Source organism: Carassius gibelio, chromosome A21 (assembly GCF_023724105.1).
Source record: "Carassius gibelio isolate Cgi1373 ecotype wild population from Czech Republic chromosome A21, carGib1.2-hapl.c, whole genome shotgun sequence".
NCBI classification, from domain to species: domain Eukaryota; kingdom Metazoa; phylum Chordata; class Actinopteri; order Cypriniformes; family Cyprinidae; genus Carassius; species Carassius gibelio.
In genome coordinates this window covers 14,087,845-14,113,240 of record NC_068391.1, presented here as the reverse complement: position 1 = coordinate 14,113,240, position 25,396 = coordinate 14,087,845, and the positions used below count along the sequence as shown (strand labels likewise).

General features: G+C 37.5%; 1 protein-coding gene across 9 annotated transcripts in view; it reads left to right on the top strand.

The window, feature by feature from the left end:
- LOC127941558 (neurexin-2-like) overlaps positions 1 to 22,781 on the top strand; it is a 357,596-nt gene extending 334,815 nt beyond the window's left edge. For 5 of the 9 annotated variants that reach the window (XM_052536726.1, XM_052536729.1, XM_052536725.1 and 2 more), the window contains 4 exons: positions 1,809 to 1,980; positions 8,508 to 8,836; positions 16,413 to 16,491; positions 19,870 to 22,781. In XM_052536726.1, coding sequence (XP_052392686.1) covers positions 1,809 to 1,980; positions 8,508 to 8,836; positions 16,413 to 16,491; positions 19,870 to 20,666 — 1,377 coding nt within the window. In that variant the 3' untranslated portion in view covers positions 20,667 to 22,781. Of the gene's footprint in view, positions 1 to 1,808; positions 1,981 to 5,059; positions 5,150 to 8,507; positions 8,837 to 16,412; positions 16,492 to 19,869 lie in introns of all 9 variants that reach the window. The other 4 variants (XM_052536723.1, XM_052536721.1, XM_052536722.1 and 1 more) reach the window with 1 other exon arrangement.
- The last annotated feature ends 2,615 nt before the right edge of the window (positions 22,782 to 25,396 follow it).

Sequence of the window (25,396 nt, the reverse complement as noted above, 5' to 3'; positions counted from 1 at the left end):
GTTAAAATAGAAACAGCAGGGAACTGTCAGTAGTTATACATGTCAAGATGTCAATAGCTGGCGAGCCAATGTGTGTGTGCCTTTATGAGAAGGAGTGGTGAGGAATGCAAAACATGGAGCCACACTCCATTTGCCCTCCTGCATTACAAAGGACACTGTTGAGCTCCTCCCCCAAGGGTTGCCACTGTAGCATGTCCAGATGTTTCTTTTTGTTCACAAGATATTCCCCATCACTCTGGCCATCATTAATTTCACTTTATTGTCACATCCAAGACCTTTAAATATCGCTGTTTTAAATTGCGATATTTAAAGGTCTTGAGATTTTTCTGGATGTTGTATCTATATTGGTTATATCCATGTGCAAAAATGTACTTTGAAGCAGGTTGCCTGAACTGCTAGACAACTAATTGGTCTTAAAGAAAGCCCTGTGTAATTCAGGTCTTTGTTGTTTCGGGTTCACCTTTCGGGTTCAGGCAGGATTTGTAGGGGGAGTTTACAAACTGTGCATCTGTCAGCACACTAATTAAAAAGTCTAATATGTATTTGATTTGTGTAACTGGAATTTTTTCTCTTTTGTCTCAGTCGTTATGCTTTTAGTTTTGCGAAGAGGTTCAATCTATCCATGCAACAGTAAAATGCATAATTTCCTTTCTCTTGCCTACTTCAGTGAGAAAAAGTCATGTCCTTGTGATCGAGTTAACCATATTTTTATCCGCATTTTAATGTTTTCCATACCCTGTCAATAATTCTGTTCCCAGTATTGTTCATACTAGATCGGAGTATCTCGAAACAAATGAAAAACGTTGAAATGGAGAGTCAGGAGACTGATGAAGTGTTTCGTAACATAGTTCCATTCAAGCAACTTCAGCGTTTGTGTTAAAAACCTTCTTCATTCCTGTCATTCTTCTACCTGGATTTAACTAAACAAAATTGACTGTGATGGTACAGTGAATCCGGAAAAGCAAAGTTTGTTTGAACTGAAGTGGCATTTAAATTGAATTATTTCTTTTTTGGAGGAATTTCAGTTATTCATAGCTGTTGAGGTTTCCGCAGCAGGATACTGGTGTGAATTTTAATTCACTCCAAAATGAAAATGATGTAATTGATTATTCACCCTCATGTCGTTTCACACACATAAGACCTTTGTTCATCTTCAGAACACAAATTAAGATATTTTTGATGATCCTCCATTGACAGCAACACAACTGAAATGTTCCCAGGTACAAAAAATGTCAAATGTTTTTTAATGAAAATCCATCATAAATATAACATTATACATTATAAATATGTAATATATATATATATATATATATATATATATATATATATATATATATATATATATGTGTGTGTGTGTGTGTGTGTGTGTGTGTGTAAAAAAAGTGATGAAAAATGAAAAAGAAAAATATCTCTTGTGAGCAGAATATTTTTGTAGTGCTTCATTTCCAGTAATGCTGTAATTTTTTAATTATCTCAAAATATGATTGAAAATATAATTGCATCATAATAATGCATTTGGCACATTTAATGTTTTTTTTGTTTTTTTTTAGCTTTTCAAATTCCCACTACAGTGTCACTGATTAAAATGTCAGAATTACATTTTATGTGTTTGCACTGTTGGAAATTGTTATTGAACAAATCAAATAAACTAGTGGAAGTGTAAAAAGTGTCTTTTTAAGTTAATTTATTTGGATTACAAGTCCACAGGGTCAAAAGTGTCCACAATCTAGACATTTACTTGACCTCACTAGTCCACTATAACCATCATGATTCATCCCTAATGTCCACCTCTAAACATTCTTACACAGGAACAAGGGAAGATTGGTGTGATCTTCAATGTGGGCACAGATGACATCACCATAGATGAGCCTGCAGTTACCGTCAATGACGGCAAGTACCACGTGGTACGCTTTACACGTAGTGGTGGCAATGCCACCCTCCAAGTGGACAACCAGCCAGTCATCGAGCGCTTCCCATCAGGTAGGACCCAGCAGAGAACAGGGAATGCCAATTGGAGGGGGCGGGTGGGGGGTAGAAATACTAGAGGCAGCTTCCCTTGGGTATGGCCACATGGGGTCAGAGAGAGACACTGTATATTTCCACTCACACATCAGAGGGACGTTGTTTGAATCCCTTGGCCTGGATTTGAATCCATGTTGACAGCATGCCTTATTGAAGGGTAAAAATTGATTTATAATTTCAAATGTGAATTATTTGGGTTTGAAGTGCGCTGTTTTTACCCTCAAACTCTTCCAAGAGAGTTTATGAGTCACCACATGCAGAGCCCAGATAACAACCACATGCACAATCTAATAACAATTGCAAATTGACACATTTCCCCCCAAGCTGCCTTGCCTAATACATTCAGCCCGAGATGGATTTGGATCCTTTACAGTTCTCAGCTTCAGCCAGCTTTGCTCTAGGCAGGCTGAGGAAGGTGTCTCTGCGCCCCTAAAGATCCTCCATCCCTGAACTGCATGCAAACTTTGAACCACAAAGCATGCTTTTATTTTTTAACATTAGCCAAAATGCCTCTTGCAGATTTTTATTTGGTCCCAGGCACTCTCGAGTTTGTGATATAGTTGCCGCCATAAAGTGATATTGCACAAACTAAACTTTTGTAACAAGTTTTGATTGATGATCTCAAACTGCCGAAGTCGTCCCATGAACCGTCCCCATCCTTTACAAACTCTGTGGCCCCTAGGCCTTGTGTGCTTTCCAATTAAACTTGAGCAAACTCTCTCTCTCCCCACTGTGTGCTTAGGGAGCTGCCTTTTTCTCATAGCTGCTGTTCCACAGGAAGACATTTTCTCTGTCTCTAATAGCTATCCTGTCTCTACCGTCCTCATTTTTCATTCAGTTTCTCGAATGTGCTTCTCCACGGCAGGTTAGTGCAACATCAAGGAGTCCTTAGCAAAAATACAGCTCTAGCCAAATGAAGCGGCGCTCCGGCTCACCTGCTATGCTCCTTCCACCCCCCATGTGTGGGGTCTTGTCTCGAAATATCCAGAGGTTAAATGGTGCTGCCTCCCTGCTGCTCAGGTTTTAGATTTTGTCTGATTTCTGAAAGGGAAAATTGGTTTTATACTGCTGCGACATAGGCTTCCTATCCTCCAGGTCTCCCCCTAAGCCTCCTCAGGTGGCGAGAGTTAAATGGGGCAGCCTTTCCAAAGCGCAGGGATAAAGCCCAGCTTCAAAGTCGTCACAGTCATGACATGCTTCCTTTAAAACTGAGTTTTGCACATTTAAATGGAATGGCACGGCTTTTATGTGGCACCTGTCATCACGGGGATTTACAGAAATGATGATATAGGTCTCGCGTGTCATCCAATACTCACAAAGCTCACGTGTGTAAATGAAGCTGGCTGTGTATCGCTTAGATTAACGGCTTCAGTTAATTAAAACTGAGGATTAGATGACCGGATATGTTCCCCGATGGCAGATTTGCTGCTCCCTGCGGATGCGGTTGAAACTGACCGCTCGCCTCGGTATTTTACTCAACACACCATTACATTGCCCCATAAATAAGAATCTAGTGGAAGTCTATGAATAGCAATGCATCAGAGCAGACTTTATTGGATGGATCGGTTTGTTTTCACTTTTTTTGCCACTTACTCACGGACGAGACCTATTTCAAGTTTTCTTTGAAGGTTCAGCACAGAATTTGTCACACATGAGGTCTTTTAACAGGCTTATGGAAGTGGGAGGTTTGGCCCTCATTCAGGTTGCAGGGTGGGTAGGACGAACGGAAGGCTTGTACTGTATCTCACACGGCTGTCACAGTAGGAACATGACAGTATGTGGTATGTCAAAAAAAAACAAAAAATTCAAATGTCGTTGACACTTGGCAAACCAAGATTCTCCTTTAAGAAAGAATGCTTTTAACTGAAAAAATATATATATTTCTTTAATTTTACAGTATGTGGGTCAGTGGCATGTCAAACCATTTTTTATTTTTTTTTGCATGTTATCTTAGAATTTGTAAAACTAACCAAAAAAATGCTGTTTTTACATATGATGACTTGAATACACCTCTTTTATGATTAGCGTGATTTTTAAATTTATGATTAATTGTTTATACATTTTTGGGGTTAATGTAAAAAAATTACTATATATAGGCTTTCAGATTTTATACCAAAATTATTTCAAGATTTTATATATATATATATATATATATATATATATATATATATATATATATATATATATCATGTCATTTACCCATTTACTAGATTCGATGAAGGTCTCAGCCAGTGTGAAGTTGTATACGTGATGTCTGAGAGGAAATAAACAACCAAATCTGACCAAAATCTGATATAAGGCGGTATTAGGATGACTTGTGGATTTTGACAAGTTAGTGGTTGAGAGCAGGTAAGAGAAAGCAGTGATATTAGGAGATTGTTTTGTTGAGTGAGTAAAAGGAGCCGAGAGCTCATTTTAGCTCTGGTGAAGGGATCTGTCAGGAAACAGGAACGGTAGACTGTAGATACACGCTCTTTCTTATCTGGCAGCCATGACACCGAGTCAATTACATCTTTTGTGTTTTTTTTTTTATAATTACACGTGTCCTAATTTATGCAGGTACGTCGAGATTTTGAAACTAGATGCAGCACTGATTACATTGTCCTCACTCTGATTTCTTGTAGAGACCAGAAAATGTCTTCCGGAGCAGGTTTGACACTGCCATCGTATAACTGCACATTAAAATACGTGACATTATCACTGATATGATTGTTGTCCTATTGAAATTTTCCTCAAGTATCAAGTATTATTCGCTAAGATGACATCACAATCAACCAGACCGAAATTAGAAGATAAACGATCACTAAATATGTCCTCAAAGCTTTCTAAACAGAATTAAACATGCTCTAATTAGTCTCGAGCTTCTAAACTGTCTAATAACTAAGAATCCAACTTAAAACGACATAACTACCAGCATAAAGCTCGTTTAGACTTCCTAACTTGCTAAACTTGATAGTCTTGTTGCCATGTTTTTAACCATGTGACGCTTGAACTTCCAGATATTAACCTCTTATCTGTCTCTCTAAATTCTTTGAAGGGAGCATTGATAATGAACGGCTTGCTATAGCCAGGCAAAGAATTCCATACAGACTTGGTCGGGTAGTTGACGAGTGGCTACTCGACAAAGGTAATAAAAATGGATTAATTAAACAATGACTTAATGACTTATTAAGGCTCTGTAAGAGGTGCAGTTCCCTTAAAACCAAAAAATCTACGAGCCATTTTGAATGAAACCTCCTAAAACCTAAAGACTTTGCATTGGGATATTGTGGGCCAAAACAAACTGTGAATTGTGGCAGCCCACTCCTAATAAAAATCCAATCGGTCTTCTCCATGTGGCTTACTCTTTTCAGATCATGTCCTTCACAAAGTTAGAACTGCACCGCTTCAGAGATTAAGGTTTAATCTTAAACATAACCCTGACTAACCTTCTAACAACGCTCCATAACTGCAACAACTGTCTGTAAATAGTTCCTTTTTTTTTTTTTTGCTGTCTTATGTTTTCCTTCTGTGATCCCCTCTGATTTCGCTAATTTTGAAGCAAGGGTATATAAAAACACTTTAACTATAAAATATAGATTTATATTTTCCAATTCCATGCAGTTAAAGGGACTATTGCTTTTTTTTTTTCTCCTTCTAAAACTAAAATCAGAATAAAGTTTCAAAATCCCCTTTAACCCTTTGAGTGTAATGAATTTTATTATTATTATTATTATAGATTATATTATTTGGACCGTTTGCATTATAGTCTAAAACTTAACTGTGTCGTAATCTTTGGACCCGAGAGATATCTGTAAACAGATGAATCCTGCATGGTATTCGATTTTCCCCAAGAAATCTTCTCTGTTATTAAAGTACAGAAACAATCTCAGACACCTGCATCAGCACATTATCAACGAAAATTGGCCATTAATGCTCTACTCTGTGTAAGTTATCCGACTTTTTGGTTGGTTGCACCCTTTTCATCTATATGCAAACTTCCTTTTCTGTTCATGTGCTGAGCTAACATCGAATCTAAATGTTAAGTGTAAAACAAATACGCTTGCACAGTTTTTTCAACGAAAACTGACCTTTCTTAGTATGCATATCTTCGATGATTGAACTCGATAACATGCAGAGTATAACGTGATCCAAAGTTCGGCTCTACATTTGTCTAAAAGTCATTTCAGACGTTTAGCTCTCCCTTGTGCATCCAAATAACCTCCTTTCTCGGAATATCATTTTATGTTTATGCGACGAGCATTTCCTCATGTTCTGATTTTATTTCCGCTTTTTGATATAAATAGGGCGTTAAACTAAAGCTAATTTCATCTTAAACCCCTTAAATCGAACACCCCTAACTCAGAGGGTTAAACAGTCTAAATATTAATGAAAGACATTTTCATAACCAAATGAGAGGAAGATTGCTGTCAGCCTTTGCACATTCAGATGTGATTAACAATGTCCCTTTAACATGTGTAATTATTTATCAGTTCCAATCTATGAGTAATGATAATGACACAAAGCCCTCATACATCAGGTCTGTGTCCTGTATGAATGGTCCATTTTACTGAGTGACTGGTCTTTGTGTGAGTAATTTGTCTGTGCCTCATGCTGTCTATCTCAAAGGCTCTTTGGTCTCCTCATTCTCCTCCATTAAATCTTTTAACCACTGTTGCTGGGGCTCACATTTAGATGTAAAGAAAAGATCTGTCCAACCTTGAATTAATCACAGAAAAAATGTTTTCTCTTATGCCAGACATGCGAGGAAATTAAATCTCATTGCACATGTTTAAATAGCAGGTGCAATGCACCTAAATATGAATATTCTGCCGTTATTTATACAAATGTCTCATGTTGTTCCAAACATCCGCAGGACACAAAAAGAGGTTGCTTTATTCCGGTGAATGAATAAAAAAGAAAATAAATAATTTTCTACCATATATAATTTTTCTTTCAACACTGCATAATCAATAAAATATGTCTAAAAAAGAAGTTCCCATTCACTTTCAATGTATAGGCAAAAACAGTTCTCAAAATATAAATATTTAAATATCTTCCTAAAATACCTAAATATATATACAACATGAGCAAATGATGATGGAACTATCAACTTCCATGTGCTACTCTCACTTAAGTGATAAAGAGAGACTATCGTTAATGCCATTTTCTCAGTGGTACTTTACACACTGTATTATGTCAGCATATGTAACCGTCCTTAATGTCACACATTAATCAGAATAATCTTTCCACTGTACGATAAAAGAACATGTGCAAGTGGAAAGTGGCCATCTGGCTTCTAGCCGCTCTATTACATGCCTTTCCAAGATTATGGGCTTTTTATCTCCACTCTCATGTCAAACTTGGTTATTTTCAACTGTTAAAATTGAGACCCTACTTGTGTTAAATGGCAGCCTTTCATTAAGCAATAAGTGGCTCTCACAGAGGGGATAACAACTGCCTACTTCATAATCAACTTTGTCAGAGTACCTGTTCATCAGGAATAAATGGATGGCGGCAGTCCAGCTCTCAGGGGCCAAAGGAAATGGCACTTTGAGTTAACCATCCTTTTTCTCTTTAAGTAGTAATTCTGAAGGATTTGTTGCCATTAAATTATATCTACTGTAAACTTTAGCCATATTTCGTAACATTCAGTCAGTGTTATAATTCAAAACCACTTGAATCAAACCTGTAGTGCAGTGACTACCTGTTGCAGCTTTAAAGATTTCATAATAGTGGTTTAGATTACTTGTTTTTTATGATCATCGACTCAATGATCAATTCAACCAGTGCTATATTTTAAATGAAATGACTCAGTGACAACTCTATGGAGATTCAGGGGACGAAATCCTCAGTGCGGAGGCATAGTGTGTGTGTGGGTGTGTGTTCATGTGTGCCTGCACCCCTATATATGTCTATTCCAGGGCTGGAAGGGAAACTTCTCTTGCTTCAGTGACACATTAGCATTTGAGCTGGCAGATGACACTTATTCATGCAGATTAGCATCAAAGAGGCCTCTGTCTCTGAATAAAACATACCCAAGACTCTTTACATACTCATAAATATTGTTTATGTCCAATTTGGTCCTCCATATTCTGTTCATTATCCACAGTTTTAGCCCTACTAGTTTAATGAGGCTCAAATGGCAATATACAGTCATTATTCTATAATGACAGGGGCTCTTCCATGCCTTCTCGATCTGACCCTCATAGAGGAGCCCCCTAAGGTTTCAGGATTGATCTTTGGCATCATGTTTAATATGACAATGAATTCCCTGCACTAACCGGGTCAGCAACGGCAGCCATTAGAATTGGAGATTACCATCACCAGGTTCAAATGTTAAAAGTGTTATCAGCTGATTTAGACACATCCTGCTGGTGACACTAAAAACAGCCTGGGCTGATGGTCACTTTTTGCTTCTCTGTCTCTCCTTGCTGTCGTACTGCTCTCTCTTTCTCTTTCTCCATATCTTGCTCTCTTTCCATCTCCTCTCTGATCCATCACAGGTCGGCAGTTGACTATCTTCAACAGCCAGGCGGCCATAAAGGTGGGAGGTCAGGATAAGGGACGGTCGTTCCAGGGCCAGATCTCAGGCCTGTACTACAACGGGCTGCAAGTTCTTAAACTGGCCGCCGAGGGGGATCCAAATGTGCAGGTGACAGGAAACTTGCGTTTGGTTGGGGACACACCCTCCGTCCTGTCCACAGAGACCACCTCGGCCACCCCTCCAGCTGCGGCTGACATGTCCACGACCATAATGGAGACCACCACCACCATGGCTACTACCACCACCCGTAGACAGCGCTCTCCTAGCCTGAAGGACAGTATTACACAGGTAAGGATGGGTGTTTTCATCTAGAGAGACAGGTCTCTTGTTGGCCCGTGTCTCCTGAATGAGGGATTTTGTTGCGTTTATGAAGAGTTTTGTTTTACAAGATGTCCAGTTAGTATCAGCATTAAAAGAGCTGACAGGACAGACCACCCTGGGGTAAAAAATCTGTCATTTATTGCTTGAAAAAGAGCCATCACTCTGCATCTGGAAGGCCCTGAAGGACAAGAATCATAATGCTCAGTTTCGCATGTGTCAGGACATATCTTGCCCACATATGCTTTTCCTTTCATTCCTCCCACATATAGTATTTTACTAGTCACATTTCCTTTGAACGGTCCTGCAATTTTCTCAAGTCATTATTTTCTAAGCCTCGAGAAACATATTTAAGAGCTGTGCCACTTTTCTTGTGAAAGCAAACACTTTAAACAAAATTATTATTAAAGTTCCAATTTGACAGTTTTTGTACACTGATTAAAGGACTAAGCGAAAATGTTTTTGTTTATTTTACAGTTATATGTGTCAGGAAAAAAACTTTTTTTTTAATTATAGATTGTTAAAAATGCTACATAATTGTATCTTTTAGGTTAGCAATTTATAAATTAAACATTTAAAGGAACCTCAGTGAAAACAATGAATTCAAAAACAATTTACTTTATTATCAGTTCATTATTTATATATATATATAATTTTCTTTTCTGTTTTTAACTTTCACATAGCATCTTTAGGTTATAATGACATAAAAAAAAATTATCCAGGTAATGCCTTTCAAAGATTTATTATCAAATGTGATTCTTTTTTCCCAAAATGCACTAGATCCATGAGATCTCTCAAAATGCAATAAATCCATTGAATCAATATGAAAGTTATATTTCATATTGAAACTGATGAATATACACAACATGGCAAGTTGATCCATACATGACAGCCTCTGAACTTGGTCAATACTAATCTTATATACAGGCACTGGACTAAAAATACATTCATCAGTCATCACTTCCAACATAAATTCAACGGATCATCTTGTTAATGCTATAAATTAATTACAGCAATAAAATTAGATTTCAGCATGAACTAGAACATGAACAACATTATCATATTAGACCACAGAAATTCCAAAATGACATTTCCCTTACATTTAACTTCCAAAAGTGCATTCTTCTTTGCCATGTTACATTAATTTAGTCAACTAGTGCTATGTGCTGTATTAACAAAAACATAAATGGCATTAATAAAAACACAAACACTGATTAATCTAATGAGCATGATATAGCTTGTCAGTGATGTACGGCTCTGTCAATTAAATGTCGCTCCATCTAAAAGCAGGTGATGCAGATTTGCTGACGAGATGCGCATGACAATCACATGCGATTTATCATGCGGTCCTTGTTTGTTGATCACAAAGTAACTACAGAGTAGAGGAGTAAAAATGAAGAGTGTACTCAAAGCGCCACCATTACCATCTAGAGTTTGTGGAATGGTGCGCTGTGATTGGTTGTTACTGTTTACAGTACATGGAATGGTGCGCTGTGATTGGTTGAGCAGATATATCGCATTCTGCAAAAAAGGGAGACTGGCGCTTGTCGCGGTTTGGAGAAAAGGGAGAAAACATGAGTTAATAACTCTGGGAATATTGCATTCTGTGTAAAATAAAATAAAATGACTTTTCAATAGCAACCAAATTGTGAAACTTGTGTACTAAATAAATTCAATACACACCAAGTCTTTGGTTCTTTTAATTGTGATGATTTTGGCTCACATTTATCAAAAACCCACTAATTCACTATCTCAACAAATTAGAATATGGTGACATGCCAATCAGCTAATCAACTCAAAACACCTGCAAATGTTTTCCTGAGCCTTCAAAATGGTCTCTCAGTTTGGTTCATTAGGCTAAACAACCATGGGGAAGACTGCTGATCTTACAGTTGTCCAGAAGACAATCATCGACACCCTTCACAAGGAGGGTAAGCCACAAACATTAATTGCCAAAGAAGCTGGCTGTTCACAGAGTGCTGTATCCAAGCATGTTAACAGAAAGTTGAGTGGAAGGAAAAAGTGTGGAAGAAAAAGATGCACAACCAACCGAGAGAACCACAGCCTTATGAGGATTGTCAAACAAAATTGATTAAAGATTTAATTTGAGTGAACTTCGCAAGGAATGGAATGAGGCTTGGGTCAAGACATCAAGAGCCACCACACACAGACCACAGACAACATCAGAGGCTTCTTACCTGGGCTAAGGAGAAGAAAAACAGGACTGTTGCCCAGTGGCCCAAAGTCCTCTTTTCAGATGAGAGCAAGTTTTGTATTTCATTTGGAAACCACAGTCCTAGAGTCTGGAGGAAGGTTGGAGAAGCTCCTAGCCAAGTTGCTTGAAGTCCAGTGTTAAGTTTCCACATTCTGTGATGATTTGGGGTGCAATGTCATCTGCTGGTGGTCCATTTTGTAAACCAGAGTCACTGCACCCATTTACCAATACATTGTGGAGCACTTCATGCTTCCTTCTGCTGTCCGGCTTTTTGAAGATGCTGATTTCATTTTTCCAGCAGGATTTGGCACCTGCCTACATTGCCAAAAGCACCAAAAGTTGGATAAATGACCATGGCGTTGGTGTGCTTGACTGGCCAGCAAACTCACCAGACCTGAACCACATAGAGAATCTATGGGGTATTGTCAAGAGGAAAATGATAGACGAAACAATGCAGATGAGCTGAAGGACACTGTCAAAAAAACCTGGGCTTCCATACCACCTGAGCAGTGCCATAAACTGATTACCTCCATGCCACGCCGAATATATTTATCAGTGTATATAGATATATTTATTTTAACAGTTACTTTTTATGGATTACGTGATTACATATTATTTACACAGTGGCAGTAAATCATTTCTATTCATTGTTATTAGGAAGAATTTTTATTTTATGATTATCCTTAATTCTTCTTTTTTTCTCTTTTAAATTGTCCTGTCTAAAAATCCTGTGTGTCACACCATTTAGATTTTTTTTATTGGCAATATAAAATAGCCATGTAAATGTCATGTAATAAATTTTTTTATGATCCATGCAAAGGATCCCCACAAAGGGATTCCCAAACGTTTATGTCAGCCAGAACCCTTTGACATTAAATATTTACATGAAATATCTCTGAGGAAGTCAATATCTCAGTCATTTAACAACACATTTGCATGTTTAAAATTGCATGTCGCTTAATGGTCACACTGACATGCAGGTAAATAAATTAAATATTAATATTTTTAGTGTTCAGAATTAAATAATTTATTTTACATTTGTATTATTAATTTTTAGCATTTTATCAACTCACTACAGTTCTTATATTAAGACCAGTTTGGGAAGCCCTGATTTAATGTAATCTTTAATGCATATTATTATGTTGATATCAAAAAAATTGAATATATTTTCTTTCTCTTTGCTTTTTTAATATAAATATGGTATGTTTAATGGTAAGTAATCTAGATTACGTTTATAAACTACACTTTTCATCATGTAATCTGTAATCAGTAATGGACTACAATTTGTAAGGAATCTGCCCAGCTCTGTGTGTATATATATGTATAAAATGAAATCATAGACTGACAATTGTTGTATTTTGACAGCCTAAAAACAAGTTTTAATCGTACGCAGCATCTCTAAAATGCTGGAACATAAGGCTACTATTATGGAGGATACTGAGTGTCATATCTAACATATTGGTAGCAAGTTAGGAGCATTTGCCTCCCCCACTGTCATCCTTTATTCATGTGCTGTTCAACTCCATTGATCAGAAGATGCATGTTGATAAGAATAAAGGGCAAGTTCAATAACAATCAGTGTCAATCATAGTGAAACTGCCAAGGTCCATAGCCACTAGCAGCACGTATTAGCGTAAATGAGGACAGGCGTGGATTCTCTCACGTGTGTGCTGTGAACCACTCCTAATCCACACTGCCCTGGTTGTAAATAGTCATACAAAGCAATAGCAGGGAAATGGGGATTTGAGTGAGACAGCTTAGTGCCAAGGAAGTCCCAGTGCACCACTCCTCTCCTCTTCTCCCCAAGATGAGTAAGACATTCATATGGAAGAGCACCAAACACTGTGTCTAGACTACAAATTCATTCATGAACTATATTATCATTCACAGTGAAAAAGGCTTTTAAAAGAACATTTCTAGATGTACGTAGTTCAAATGTATTATGTTACCGATATTTGTATGTTCTGTGCAGGATTTTTTTTTTCTCACCAGCCACTGTGGCTAGTGAGTATTATAAATTTTAGATTAAAACGGTTAATTTATTAAATCTAATTTAAATTAATTAATTTAAAACATATAAATATATCTTACCGTCTTAATTGATTAGACTTTTTTTTAGAAGGCATTTTAGCTTCTTATCAATGCACTGGTTCACATTTACAACTGTGTTTGCTGCATAAATATATGGTGAGATTTTTACATCGTTCTGAATAAAAACATCAGACTGGCTTATTGAAAATGCACATTCATTTTCTGCCAGCAGGTGGCGCTTTTGAAATGGCAGAAATATAGCAATTTGCCCAGTAATGGCTGTTCGCAAAGTAGTGCTGCATTTAAAATTTCACACTTATTATTACTGCAATTAATTGTAATAATAAGTCCATGGGGATGGCTTGTGTGCTAAACTTAAGCCTCTTTCACACGGGTTAAGTGTTCTGTCAATTGTTCCCGGGTCGCTAGTTTTTGCACTTTTTACACTGCCAGTGATTACCCGGAATATGTGCATGCTTTCACACACAACCAGTAAAGGTCCCGTAACGACATGTGACATCAGGGTGTGACGTGTAATGTACGAGTAGAAAACGTTAGGCACGTTATACTTTCACTGAAGCTGGCGAATGATCTCGGCGTCAGCGCGGAAAGTGAGGAACTAACTGATCTCTGCTTCATTACAGTTTGCAAATATTTTTTAGCCGCGAACGTTGATCTTCCTCCAAAACAGCCGGTAAAAGAGTCGTGCGATAACATGCGTCATCACTGCGACATGGCATTAGATCTGGCTTTTGTTCACACAGCGCTCGTCCCGGGATTGAAACCGGCAATGTTACTAGGTCCCCGACCCGGGTTCAATGACGGAATCAATCCCAGGACATGTTTGCTTTCACACAGAAGGCGACCCAGCAATGTTCCGGCAATTTGCCGGGTCCAACGTGCAGTGTGAAAGGGGCTATAAACTAATGTAGGGAGTTCTGGACCAAAAAACTTACAATGTTCCCTGGCAATGAAGATTCTACCTATTAAGGCAGCTCCCTTTATAGACAATAGGAAGCCAGGCAGCTCACAACAGATCTTGAATGTGGAGGAACACAACTGAATATTTGAAGTCGCAAATCTAATCAGTGCACATTTCAAACTCAAATCAAGAGTTCTGAAAATCAGTCAGAGCTGCAGGGTCAGACATGTTATTATTTCAGACTCATTTTGAGTGGCTTGTGCTATTTTCTATCAAAGCGTCCATACCTCCAGCAGCATAAATGTTTTGTTCTAAGATTGCTTTTTCCGTGACCTCAAATTGGACTTTCAAATGTGTGGTGCTTTTGAAGTAAACCTTCATGACACCACGTAAATCACAGCTCACGTCAGCACACTTGCTGCCCATTGGAAATTGTGCTGTTGTGAATAGTAGTGGTTAAGTAAGCCCTTGATCAAGCTGACACACCTCTATACTTCCCTTTTAAGGATTAGGACATTTAAAGTGTCCTCGCCTTTCTTTTTGGTCATGCCAAAAAAATTTTGTCATGGTGTATTTGTCAGAAATGTATGCACATATCAAAACACAACCTGCAATTTCAGTGCTCTTAATAATCTTGTCTTAGCAAACACATAAGCATTGTGCAGAAGTGCAGATAAGAAGCGCGCTAATTATCCTCTAATAAACGCAGTCAGGCAAAACTAATGCTGCAAAGCGTCTTTTAATTAGAAGTTTGAAATGTCAGAGTCTTCAGTATTTGTAAATCAGACTCAAAAACCAAGCAAATTTGCCATAGCTTTTCTTTTCTCCCAGTAAATGCTTTGATCATTCAAAGGCAGGCTTTTTATTTAAAATAACCCTGATGGAGCTTTCTGTATATATAATGTGGTTAAGGTTGTTGTTGTTTTGTTTTTTTTGGTTTCAGTAGAGTTCAGTGACATCAGTGTTTGATGGATGAATAGGACACAAAAGGTTTTTGTATATTTGGTGTAAATGAAGCATAATAATAACATTTCTGATATGACGGGAAGGCTTTGAAACAATGTTTTTCTCAATAAGCTTTCCTTCGAAAGTAATTTAACTCTGCCCAGTTGAGGTTTTAAAATATGTGTAGCTGACAAACAGTTAAAGAACAAGGAAAACGATAGCAAAATGTGGAAAAGATCAATACAGCACTATTTCAGCCAGACCGACGAAGACCGTCTACAAGCCAATTCAGCCACTCACATGAACTTTTAGGGCTCATTACATTAACTCTTTAACAGTTTATGATGCTTACCATGATTGTTTTTATTGCATGCATATGTAAAGGTATTCCTCTAGCTATGTTTTTTGTTTGTGTGTATTAAAATAGAGAATGTGAATGCACATACTGGTGTCACCATCAATAAATAACTTCTTATACCTCAAAAGGGGAGTCTCATTCTGCCGATGCTCCCAGCAGATAAATATGCCCATATGAGTGAACAGCACAATTGTTCTGACCTCTCGATAAGAAAGGACAAACTGATGCACCCAAATCAGTCATGCCCCAGATCCAATTACATGTTTTATGAATGTGAGGTATGAGTCAGGAATGTTAATTCAAACTCAGGTCAAACCAAAGGGGCAGCAAAGCCATTTGGTATAGCATCACTGCATCCTAAGAGCTGAACAAATACCTTAGCATCCAATGGGTGTTTCTGCAGCTGAGGGTGCTTTTGAGCCTGTGGACTTTCAGAAAAGATGATTGAAACAGTGGACATACATTACAGAAGAACTGTCATTTTCTGGAAGTATTTTCACTATATATATTTATGTATATATATATATATATATACAGTATATATTATGTGTGTGTGTGTGTGTTTTTATTGTTTATATACAGTATATATTCTCTTATTTTGTATTCAGGTATGCTCTTCTCCCTGGTAAACAAGTACACTGATTTTTTAAATCAACAAAAAAACTTTATTAAAGGCAAAATTGATGATAGTGATGAAAATAACTGTATTTTTCTTAATCAAACAAAAAATACACAAATTGTTTGTTTATTATTTCTTTGTTGAAATTATCGTTTTAACATTTTTGTAATTCTTTTTTTTATGGTGAATTTTTATCGTTTCTGAAAGTCCGGGTCAAGGGTAAAACTATAATATCAAAAGGTATTTGAAAAGTAGAAAAATTTTAATTAAAAGTGATTGAAAAGTTTTGATATGAAAAAAGCCGAAAACCGTTAACTGTTAATATTACAAAAGCAGTGGGCTTAAAAGAAAACTGGCCAAATAAGTCAACAATTTCAGACCGCTTGCAGAGAATGTTGTAGAGAAATCAGATTAAAGGGAATCTGCCTCCAAAAATGTACCTGTATTCACTTTCAGAACTCGGATGACCTGCTGGTGGCATCAGCCGAATGTCCCAGTGATGATGAGGATCTAGAGGAGTGTGAGCCGGGCACTGGTGAGTAAAAACACACACAGCAGCACTGAGGCCATTCAGACCCTCACAATCTCCAGACGCTCACAGGCAGCACAAACATCAGATCAAACTACTTTCTTTATTTTTTTTAAATAAGAGGTTTTTAATGACATATATATTCTGGTTGGGTATACTGCAGTTCTGTAGATGATTTCTCATTTTAAATCTCGCTAGAGCTTCAATTTAACCATTTTTAATTGTTTGTTAATTTTTAAGATGTTATTTTATATACATTATGTCCTAAGTGTTCAGTAAGAAAACGTTTTATATGTAAAATGAAATTATAGCAGATATTCAGGAAATAACATTCATATTAAAAATATATATATTTTACAGTTTCACTTTAGTTTCAGGCTTACAAGCACAATTTTAATTTGTGTTCCTAATGTGAGTTCTGTTTGCCATAATGCTTTTCTACTAGAAATCTTGCCCCATATTAACCCTATAAATGCTATTAACAAAGAAGAGGCTATGCTTTAGTGCTCAGCAGATCATTTAGAAACGATGAGCTGATCTGGCTGAGTTTAGACTAAGCAGAGCTCCAGACCACAACCACTATATTGTTCAATTCATATGCATTTATCATTTCTGTTTCATATGTGAAACATCAAACAGCAAATGAAGCCGAAAGCACAACAAAACCGCACCACTCGTTTAAACTGTGCAGCGCTTTGAGTGTACAGCCTGGTTTATACGCACCTAGACTAAAGGTCTGGAATCTATGGCAGCTTATTTGCCAAGGCCAACCCATGAGGCCTTTTGATTGACATGTCAAAGAACCATCAAAGTTCGCTTCGTTCATCATCACGTTTCGAGGTGTGGAAATGTTGCCACAATAACAGACCAGTGTGTAAAACTCTCGGACATAATGAAGTTTCTTTGCCGCGAACCTTAAATATTACACATACTTTTAAAAAAAAACAGCATTTAGTTGATCCTGATAAGTGCTCGTCATCACAGTTGTAAACACTATGGCTTTCTTCTTTCGTGAGAGGGTTTGGCACAACGGTATATTTGTTTCCAGGCGGAACGTTAAAGAACGCGACACACACGTCTCACGGAAATCCTGTTGAATCCAACCAATCCGATGATAACTTTGACACTCCTGAAGTGTTTTTTACTTGTGTGTCACATATGCGTTTGACGTTTAGCCAACGGTCCATGGCCGTGACATCTAAGACTAATACTAACCTCATTAGCATAAGCGCGATGCTCTATGCAGCAAAAATGATGCGAATATTGAGGAAGCCATGGATGGTTTTCATGCTAAAGTAAAGTAAAAGACTGTTTCTTAACCAGAGAAGGTGAACATGTAATACTTGCAAGCACTGTTACTGACAGCAAGTTTGATTTTACTTTAACTGTATAAACTATGACTGTATAAACTATGTATAAACTGTATAAACTATGATAAAAGTTAATCAGCATGCACTGATTAATCCCATGTTGAAGCGGCAAAAAATAAAATTGCAACCAAATCATGTGCTCTTGCAACCAACTGGGAAAGAAAGTCTCAAAAGAGCGACCAGTGGGAAGAATGAGTCTGGAGCCCTGCTAAGGTTTATAGTGCTTGAAGAGCGGCCTTCTACTGTACCATCTGGGCTATTCATAACGTTAAGTGGCCATTCCATTCCATCGCTAGGTTCCGCTTTAAGCATTCATGTATCAGTAAAGTAGGTGTGACGTCAAACCGTGTTGCATAGCACATGGAATTATTACTCTGTGCTCAGCTATTGCTCTTGTGATTGTGCATTATGTTGCAATCATTCAGTGACGTTGAGTGGTTGGGTTCTGATGGCCCATCTGGAATATCAGCTGTTGCTGTTTGACATTTGTCCAAGTCTTTGGTTTCATTTCATATTATTTTAGTTTAATGTTGGAAATTAAACATATTAACCCAGACATTTCTTATTAAATAATTGCTACAACAGCCCTATTTATTGGCTCTGTCTCAAAATCTAGTCAGCTGCCTGCATAGCTTTTTGTGCATCATTTGCTCACTCCTGACACTAAAACACTCTGAAATAATTTGAAGCAATAGCCTATATCATGATTGTTTTATAGATAAGGCAATCCCATAACGTGATGTGACATTCTTCAAAGAGAAATATTTTTAAATTAAAGTATTAATCATTTTTCTACAGTCTTAAAGTGTCATAATGAAGCAGCCTTACATTAACTTTTAGAGGTTTGGGGTCATTAAGTTCTTTTAATGGTCAATATAGTATAGTGTATAGTAATATTGCAATTTACCATTTAAAATTCAATAAATAATTAAAATGTAGTTTATTCCTGCGATGGCAGTCCTGAATTTTTAGCAGTCATTCATGCATTTATTCTGATAAGCTGATTTGGTGCTCAAGAAACATATTTTATCAATACTGAAAACAGTTTGACAGCTGCTTCATATTTTTGTGGAAATCATGATGCATTTTTTTTAGGATTCTCTGATGTACAGGAAGTAAAAAAATATGTATATATATTTGATATATAATTTTTTTTCTAAAGTTATAACAATAATTAAGGCTTTACTGACTGTGCTGAAAAAAAGTATTAAACAAATTACTGACCCCAAACATTTGAAAAGTAGTGTATATAATTTTTTTTTATGTTTTGGCTCACTGTGTGCATTATTATATCTCAAACTAGCTTAATCACACGCCAACATGAGAATCAGAATTTGAGTGCCATGTTAGGGGCTTTTTTTAAGTTGCATCTCAGATCAGTCAGATCCACAAGCTTCCATTTTGTTTGTAATAAGATTTATATAGACAATTCCCTATATAGGCATTAGACAGAAATTAGCTAACTAGATTTCGAGACACAGCATTTATCACAGTGCACATATGCATAGGATTTTATCATTGCAAAGTGAAATCTGTATTTGTACAAGTCAAATGAAAGGCTAGAGAACAGATGAGTGTGTCAAAGAATATAAAAAGGGGAGAAACTTTGTGCTTTTAAAGGGACCATCTTACACACCTTTTTTGTAATTTGCTTTTTTTCCATGCAAAAATCATGCGGCCTATTTGTTGATGTAAGTGACCCAAACTACATGGTTTGCTATCTTGTTTAACCAAAGAAGAGCCAAGCGCTATTCAAGATATGAGTTGGTTCTGTTTTACATGTTATTGTAGTGATCTAGATATATTTATGTTAGCCATATGAATAGGTTTAGAAAATATTGTAGCATTTTACAATGTGAATATATTGTGTGTAGAATCTTTGTCTTTTAGAATAGATTGCACAGAATAGAATTATAATTCTCAAACTAATAGAGTGCGCGTGTATGTGCATGTAGATATTCTCGAGTCCTTACTAATTGTTCCCCCTCTCACCCTTTCTCCTCTCTCATCCCAGGAGGTGAACTTGTGTTGCCTATAATTACTGTGGACACCCAAGACCCCTTTCCCATAGCCACCCGTTACCCCGTCATCCCTGCCCCTCCTACATCCCTGACCCCTCTCCAAACCACCAAAGAGTCCCTCGTTTTGTCCGAGCCCCGCCCGCCATGCCCTCCAGACCAGGAGGATTGCGGCGAGCTCATGGAGGTATCGGCCTTCGGCTCCGGAGAAATGACGGAGTCCGATGACGAGGACTTTTACAAAAACTCCCCCATGGTCACAGACAGGACGGTCCTACCGCCCCCCCCTGCCGTGGGCAAGAGCGGAGGCCAGAGCCCAGGTGACCACCGTCCTCCAGTCCCCGGCCCCACCACACACCCTAACCAGCTCCACATACCCGCAGGCAAAATGAATACCCGCGACCAGGTGCTCCTGCCGCCTGCCCCGTCCTCCCGCCAAACTCCAGGGTTAACCTACCCACCTGGTTTCCCCCATGTGCCCACAGCTAACCCCACCGACCTGATGGAGAAAGGCCACCCGGGCGCCGTGGAGGTAATCCGGGAGTCCAGCAGCACCACAGGCATGGTGGTCGGCATCGTGGCGGCTGCTGCCCTCTGCATCCTCATCCTCCTGTATGCCATGTATAAGTACCGCAACCGAGACGAAGGTTCTTATCAGGTGGACCAGAGACGCAATTCAGGATCCGAAAGCAATGGCGCTGTAGTCAAAGAAAAGACACCGAGCACAACTGCCGCCGTCGCAAAGACGACCGCCAAGGGCAAGAAAAATAAAGACAAGGAGTATTACGTCTGAGAGAGACCGTGGAGGAGGTTCAAAGACAGGAAGTGTGCTGAGGATTTTATAACTTCAAATCGCCTCCTCTGCATCCTCAAACATTTAAGCCACACAATCTTCTGTTTACTTCTCCAAACGTTTTTCTGCCACCGAAAGATATGGACGTAGGGAACGAGGAGGAAGGAACACTGTCCGATAGATTCTCCTTTCGAATCTGTCTTGCGAGGCCATTTGTTGTATGTAATTTTATCTCTGTCATGTCTAAAGTAAATCTTCCATTACATTCCAAATGATGTAATGCCCTCTTTGCGATTAAAAATGTATGTTTTGCGTGCACCAGGAGAGTAACCGAACACCATGGACAGGGAGAGAAAACCCGCCGGTTTAACAGATGCCTCCACACATGAGCTTTTGGTAATATTACTGAGCGTTTCTTTAATATTATCTTCACAGAGCTATGAAATTGAGATCTACGAGACGTTTGCTGGGCCCTCGTTGTAATAATTCATGAAGAACAGAAGTGATTGTGTTAGTTATTTGCACGAGACAAGCAGATGCTCCCATCAGCTCTTGTGGAGATGTTAAATCTGAGACCTTTTTCATGTTCGGTTAGAAAGGCGGTGGATAGAATCACATTTTCCGTTTCATTTTCTGACGGAGCCTGAAAAACCCAAAGAGTCTGAATCGTTTACACTCTGGTATCTTTTGTCAGTGTAGAAATTAGGATTTATCTGTCTCTGCCATGAAACACATGAATCTAATTCTTTCTTTGTTCTCACATAAACACGTTCTCGCTTAGAATGGCAGATCAGACGGTGAAGCCTGCTTTGACAGCAACACCTCCACTAGCAGGTGTAGAAGAGCTCAGAAGGTTGTTAGAACTTTAAAAAGCCAACAAAAGGCATTCAGCAGGCATCTCTCGATCTCTCTCTCTCTCTCTCTCTCTCTCTCTCTCTCCATGGTGCTGAAACATTGTGAACTGTTAGGCTACTAATTGTGTTCCATGCATGATGCACTCACATTCAGCTTTCCATGAGAGTTTTTTTATTTGAATTACCTAAAGTTGACAACTCTCATCTCACCCAGAAGGATTCATAGCGCCATGGGCGAGCACGATGCGGACAAAAGAGACCTCAGAAAGTGGGACTGTCCTGAACTGAACAACAGCTTGGACAGAATGATGTTGTATCTATGTAAATACAGGACATTGCTGAAAACGCTTCAGGAGACAGGTTCGTGTGTATCGAGCATACGATACGTATGCGTGTGTGAGTGTGTTTGTGTGTGAGCGTTTGTCCTTGTTCGTCCTCCGGCATGAGAAGGATATACGCAAGACTACGAGAACTCTTTCTCTTGCCTCCTATATTCTCTATGGTGTGAAACTACAGCCCAATACCCATCCAAATGAGACTACAGTCAGTGAAGCAAACAGGATAAAGTGAACTTTATAATGAAATCATATTTTGAGAACTGTGTGACATCTCTTCTAGGAAGGAAAAAAGGAACTCCCTCTCATCGGGATGCCAGCTCACCACTTCCCAAACCTAAGAAAGAGGAAAAAAGTGAACTGACAAGGCTTTTATGGATAAAGCAGCACAACCTTGTGTCCAGACTTTTGTATCTAAGGACACCTCCTGGAAAGGAGGAAAAATTAAGAAAAAAATAAAATAAAACTGTATACCGTCTAGATATTTCTCACAGTTTAAAATATGTTTTCCCTGAATTGACATTCCTTGTTATTACAAAGAGGTTTTTGTTTAGTTCGTTCTCTGCAAATGAAAAACAAAGGTGTTATTCACAATAGATATAACTTCAGTTACACAAAGTGATTTTCAAATGTGAAAAGAAAAAAAAATGTTTTGGGATTTTATTGAATTTGGTAAAAGATGAAGGATTACACCTAGCCATACCTCCATTTTACATTTGGGTTTTTTGTTTCTTCATTGACAGGGCTTTTTTATGTTTGTGTTTTTGTTTTGTTTTTTCTTTTAAGATATAATTGTCATTTACCTATGCTGGTCAAAGTATATTCCCGTTCTTAATGTAATTGTAAAGTGTTACCGTGAGATGAAATCTAAATATGTGTACATTGAACAGAGGGAAAAATACACTTGGTTCTATACTTCGTACTGATTTGGTCAGTGTGGTCTCTTTTATTTCTAAAAATATATTCGTCTTAAAGAGATTGACACTATTGTTCAAGAGTTTGGGATCTTTCTTTTCATCAAACAATCCTGAAAAATGTATTACCAATTACACAAAAGATATTAGAGGCTCTTCTGTTTACAACATGATAAGAGGAAGAAATGTTTTCTGAGTATCAAATCAGATTAAAATGATTTCTGAAGGTTTAGGGAAAAGTTTAGCTCATATGAAACAATTATTTTAAAATATATTAAAATGTAAAATTGTTATTTTAAATTGTCATCATATTTCACAATATAACAGTTTTCATTGTATTTTCAATCAAATAAATGTAGCTTTAATGAGAGACTTCTCTCAAAAACAAAATAATAATAATAACCTTACCAGTTCCAAACTTTTAAATGGTAGTGTAAGTCAACCGAAAATGTTATTAGTAGTGTTGTTCTAAACCTGTATGACCTTTCGTGGAAGAAAATGTTACATTTTTTATGTTGTATGGTAGAAATAAAGTCCTACGGGTTTGGAGCAACATGAAGGTGAGTGATGGCAGAATCTCTTTAAGATGCCCATGTTGGGAAATCTCCACTTTTATTTATTGTTGTCACAAGTTGGAGACTTTAATTTTTAACATTGAATGTAAAAGGTTTCTTCTTTTACTACTGGTAATTCAAAAACTATTATTTCCCAGCATCTTTCCTGCCTGAAAAATCAAGTATTATCCACTGTAAGAACTCTCACGCTGTGAAGCCAAGCCCTTGTCTTACATGGCAATTTCATCATCTGGTCTTATATATTGATGGGTTCCTACTCCAGAGATTCCACACACTGCTAATACAAAGATGTCTTTAGATTCTTCTACTGTCACACTGCTCAGATCTAGGTAGTCGGGTCTCTAAACAACACTCTTCCTTTATGGACTTGAAGGGAAAGCGGCTGCCACATTTTCTTTCTCCAGATTCTGCACACAATCTATATTATGTTCCTGAGGTCCTTGTTTCTAACTAACTATACACACTGCAGTAGAGAAGGAGCTATTTAAAGGCTAGAGCTAAAAGCATGCTTATGGATAGCAGTTTCCAGGAATAAGAGGCAACTTGAATTTGGAAAAGGTTCAGTCCTATAAGGCTATATCTAGAACAAGCCTTTCAAAAGCTGTGTAGTGTTGATTGCTTTCAAATGATAAAAGCTGTCTATGCCACACTTCTGTTTTCATCATTATTCTGGGTCTGTTGTAAATCTAGTGCAGTAAATTGCATTTGGTCAATATGCCCAGAATACACTTAAGTACAGCATTTAGTTAAATGGGTGTTTTCATTTAATCAGTGACTGTGGTTTCAATTATGTTCTAGCAGATGCAAAACTAAAGGACCAAGTCCGCCTTCTGTAAAATAGTAAATTAAATGCGAATCACATGCAAGGATAAAGCTAAATGGAATGCAAAGTTTACTTATGTAGTACGTACGTGTTTTTTGTTGTCAGAGAATAACCCAGTATTACTAAAGACAATTATTTATATACAATATAAAAATATATGTATATAATTATGTGTTTACATTTAAATAAAATGCATTTTATATATACAACATCACCTCAAGATGATAGATAGATACAATAGATAGATAGACACAAGCTTTAAAATTGAAAGCAAGGCAAGGTTTATCACTTATTGCTGCAGTTAAGTTTCAGACTGTGAACTACTGGCATCTTAAAAAAAAAAACATTAAGAAAAAGATAAAGAACAAAAAACGACAGAAAACCTGTCAGAAGCTTCTGATGGCATTCTATTCCAAATCTTTCTGAACTCTGAGCCCTGGATTTGTGATTTGATGAATAATTTAGTACTTTCTTCCCGTTTTCCTTCAAAGTAGAATGAACTCAAATTTTCACTTCTGCTAGTGCACCTGTCCTGCCAGAGGAAATATACATGAGTGCAAAAAAAAAGGCCCTTCCAAAATGTCACTGAAAAGGCACTGTTTGATAGGTATGCAAGATTTGAAGCTTTCATTTGCTGTATCTGTTAAGACGATTGTCATTTTATGCTCTCTGTTTAAAAGAAGAAGAAAAGTACCTCCAGTACCAAGAGTTGTCTGTAACAGGAGCGAAACAGAGACCTAACAGACAGTGAGCAGTAATGGACAGTTGTGATGCCACTGGAATGAGAATGAAGCATCAACAGAAGGACTTTGCATTAAAAAAAACGCAGAGGCGTGAGACTGCCATCTGCTGTCTAAATCCACTCATTCATCAATCTACATTTTATACAAATAAATATTAATTAAACAATAAAATAGCATTCCCTGTAACTTATTTAAATATGAAATCCTGATAGTGACTCCTCAGCTCATCATTAGCTTGCTGTGCCTTTGTATAATGAAAAGCCTTAAAAATGTCATGAGTGGAAATATTGACTAACTGTAACTTTGACAGTCCAGTGTTAAATGTAAAAGTGGGATTTGTTATTTATTTATTTATTATTTTTTGGTAGAATTGGTTGTTTTTTTTTTTTTTTTTTTTTTTTTTTTTTTTTTTTTTTTTTTGTCGGCCGAACATCTTTCACCTAATATATTTATTTAAAGTACCCCGGAGATTTTAAAATAAATATT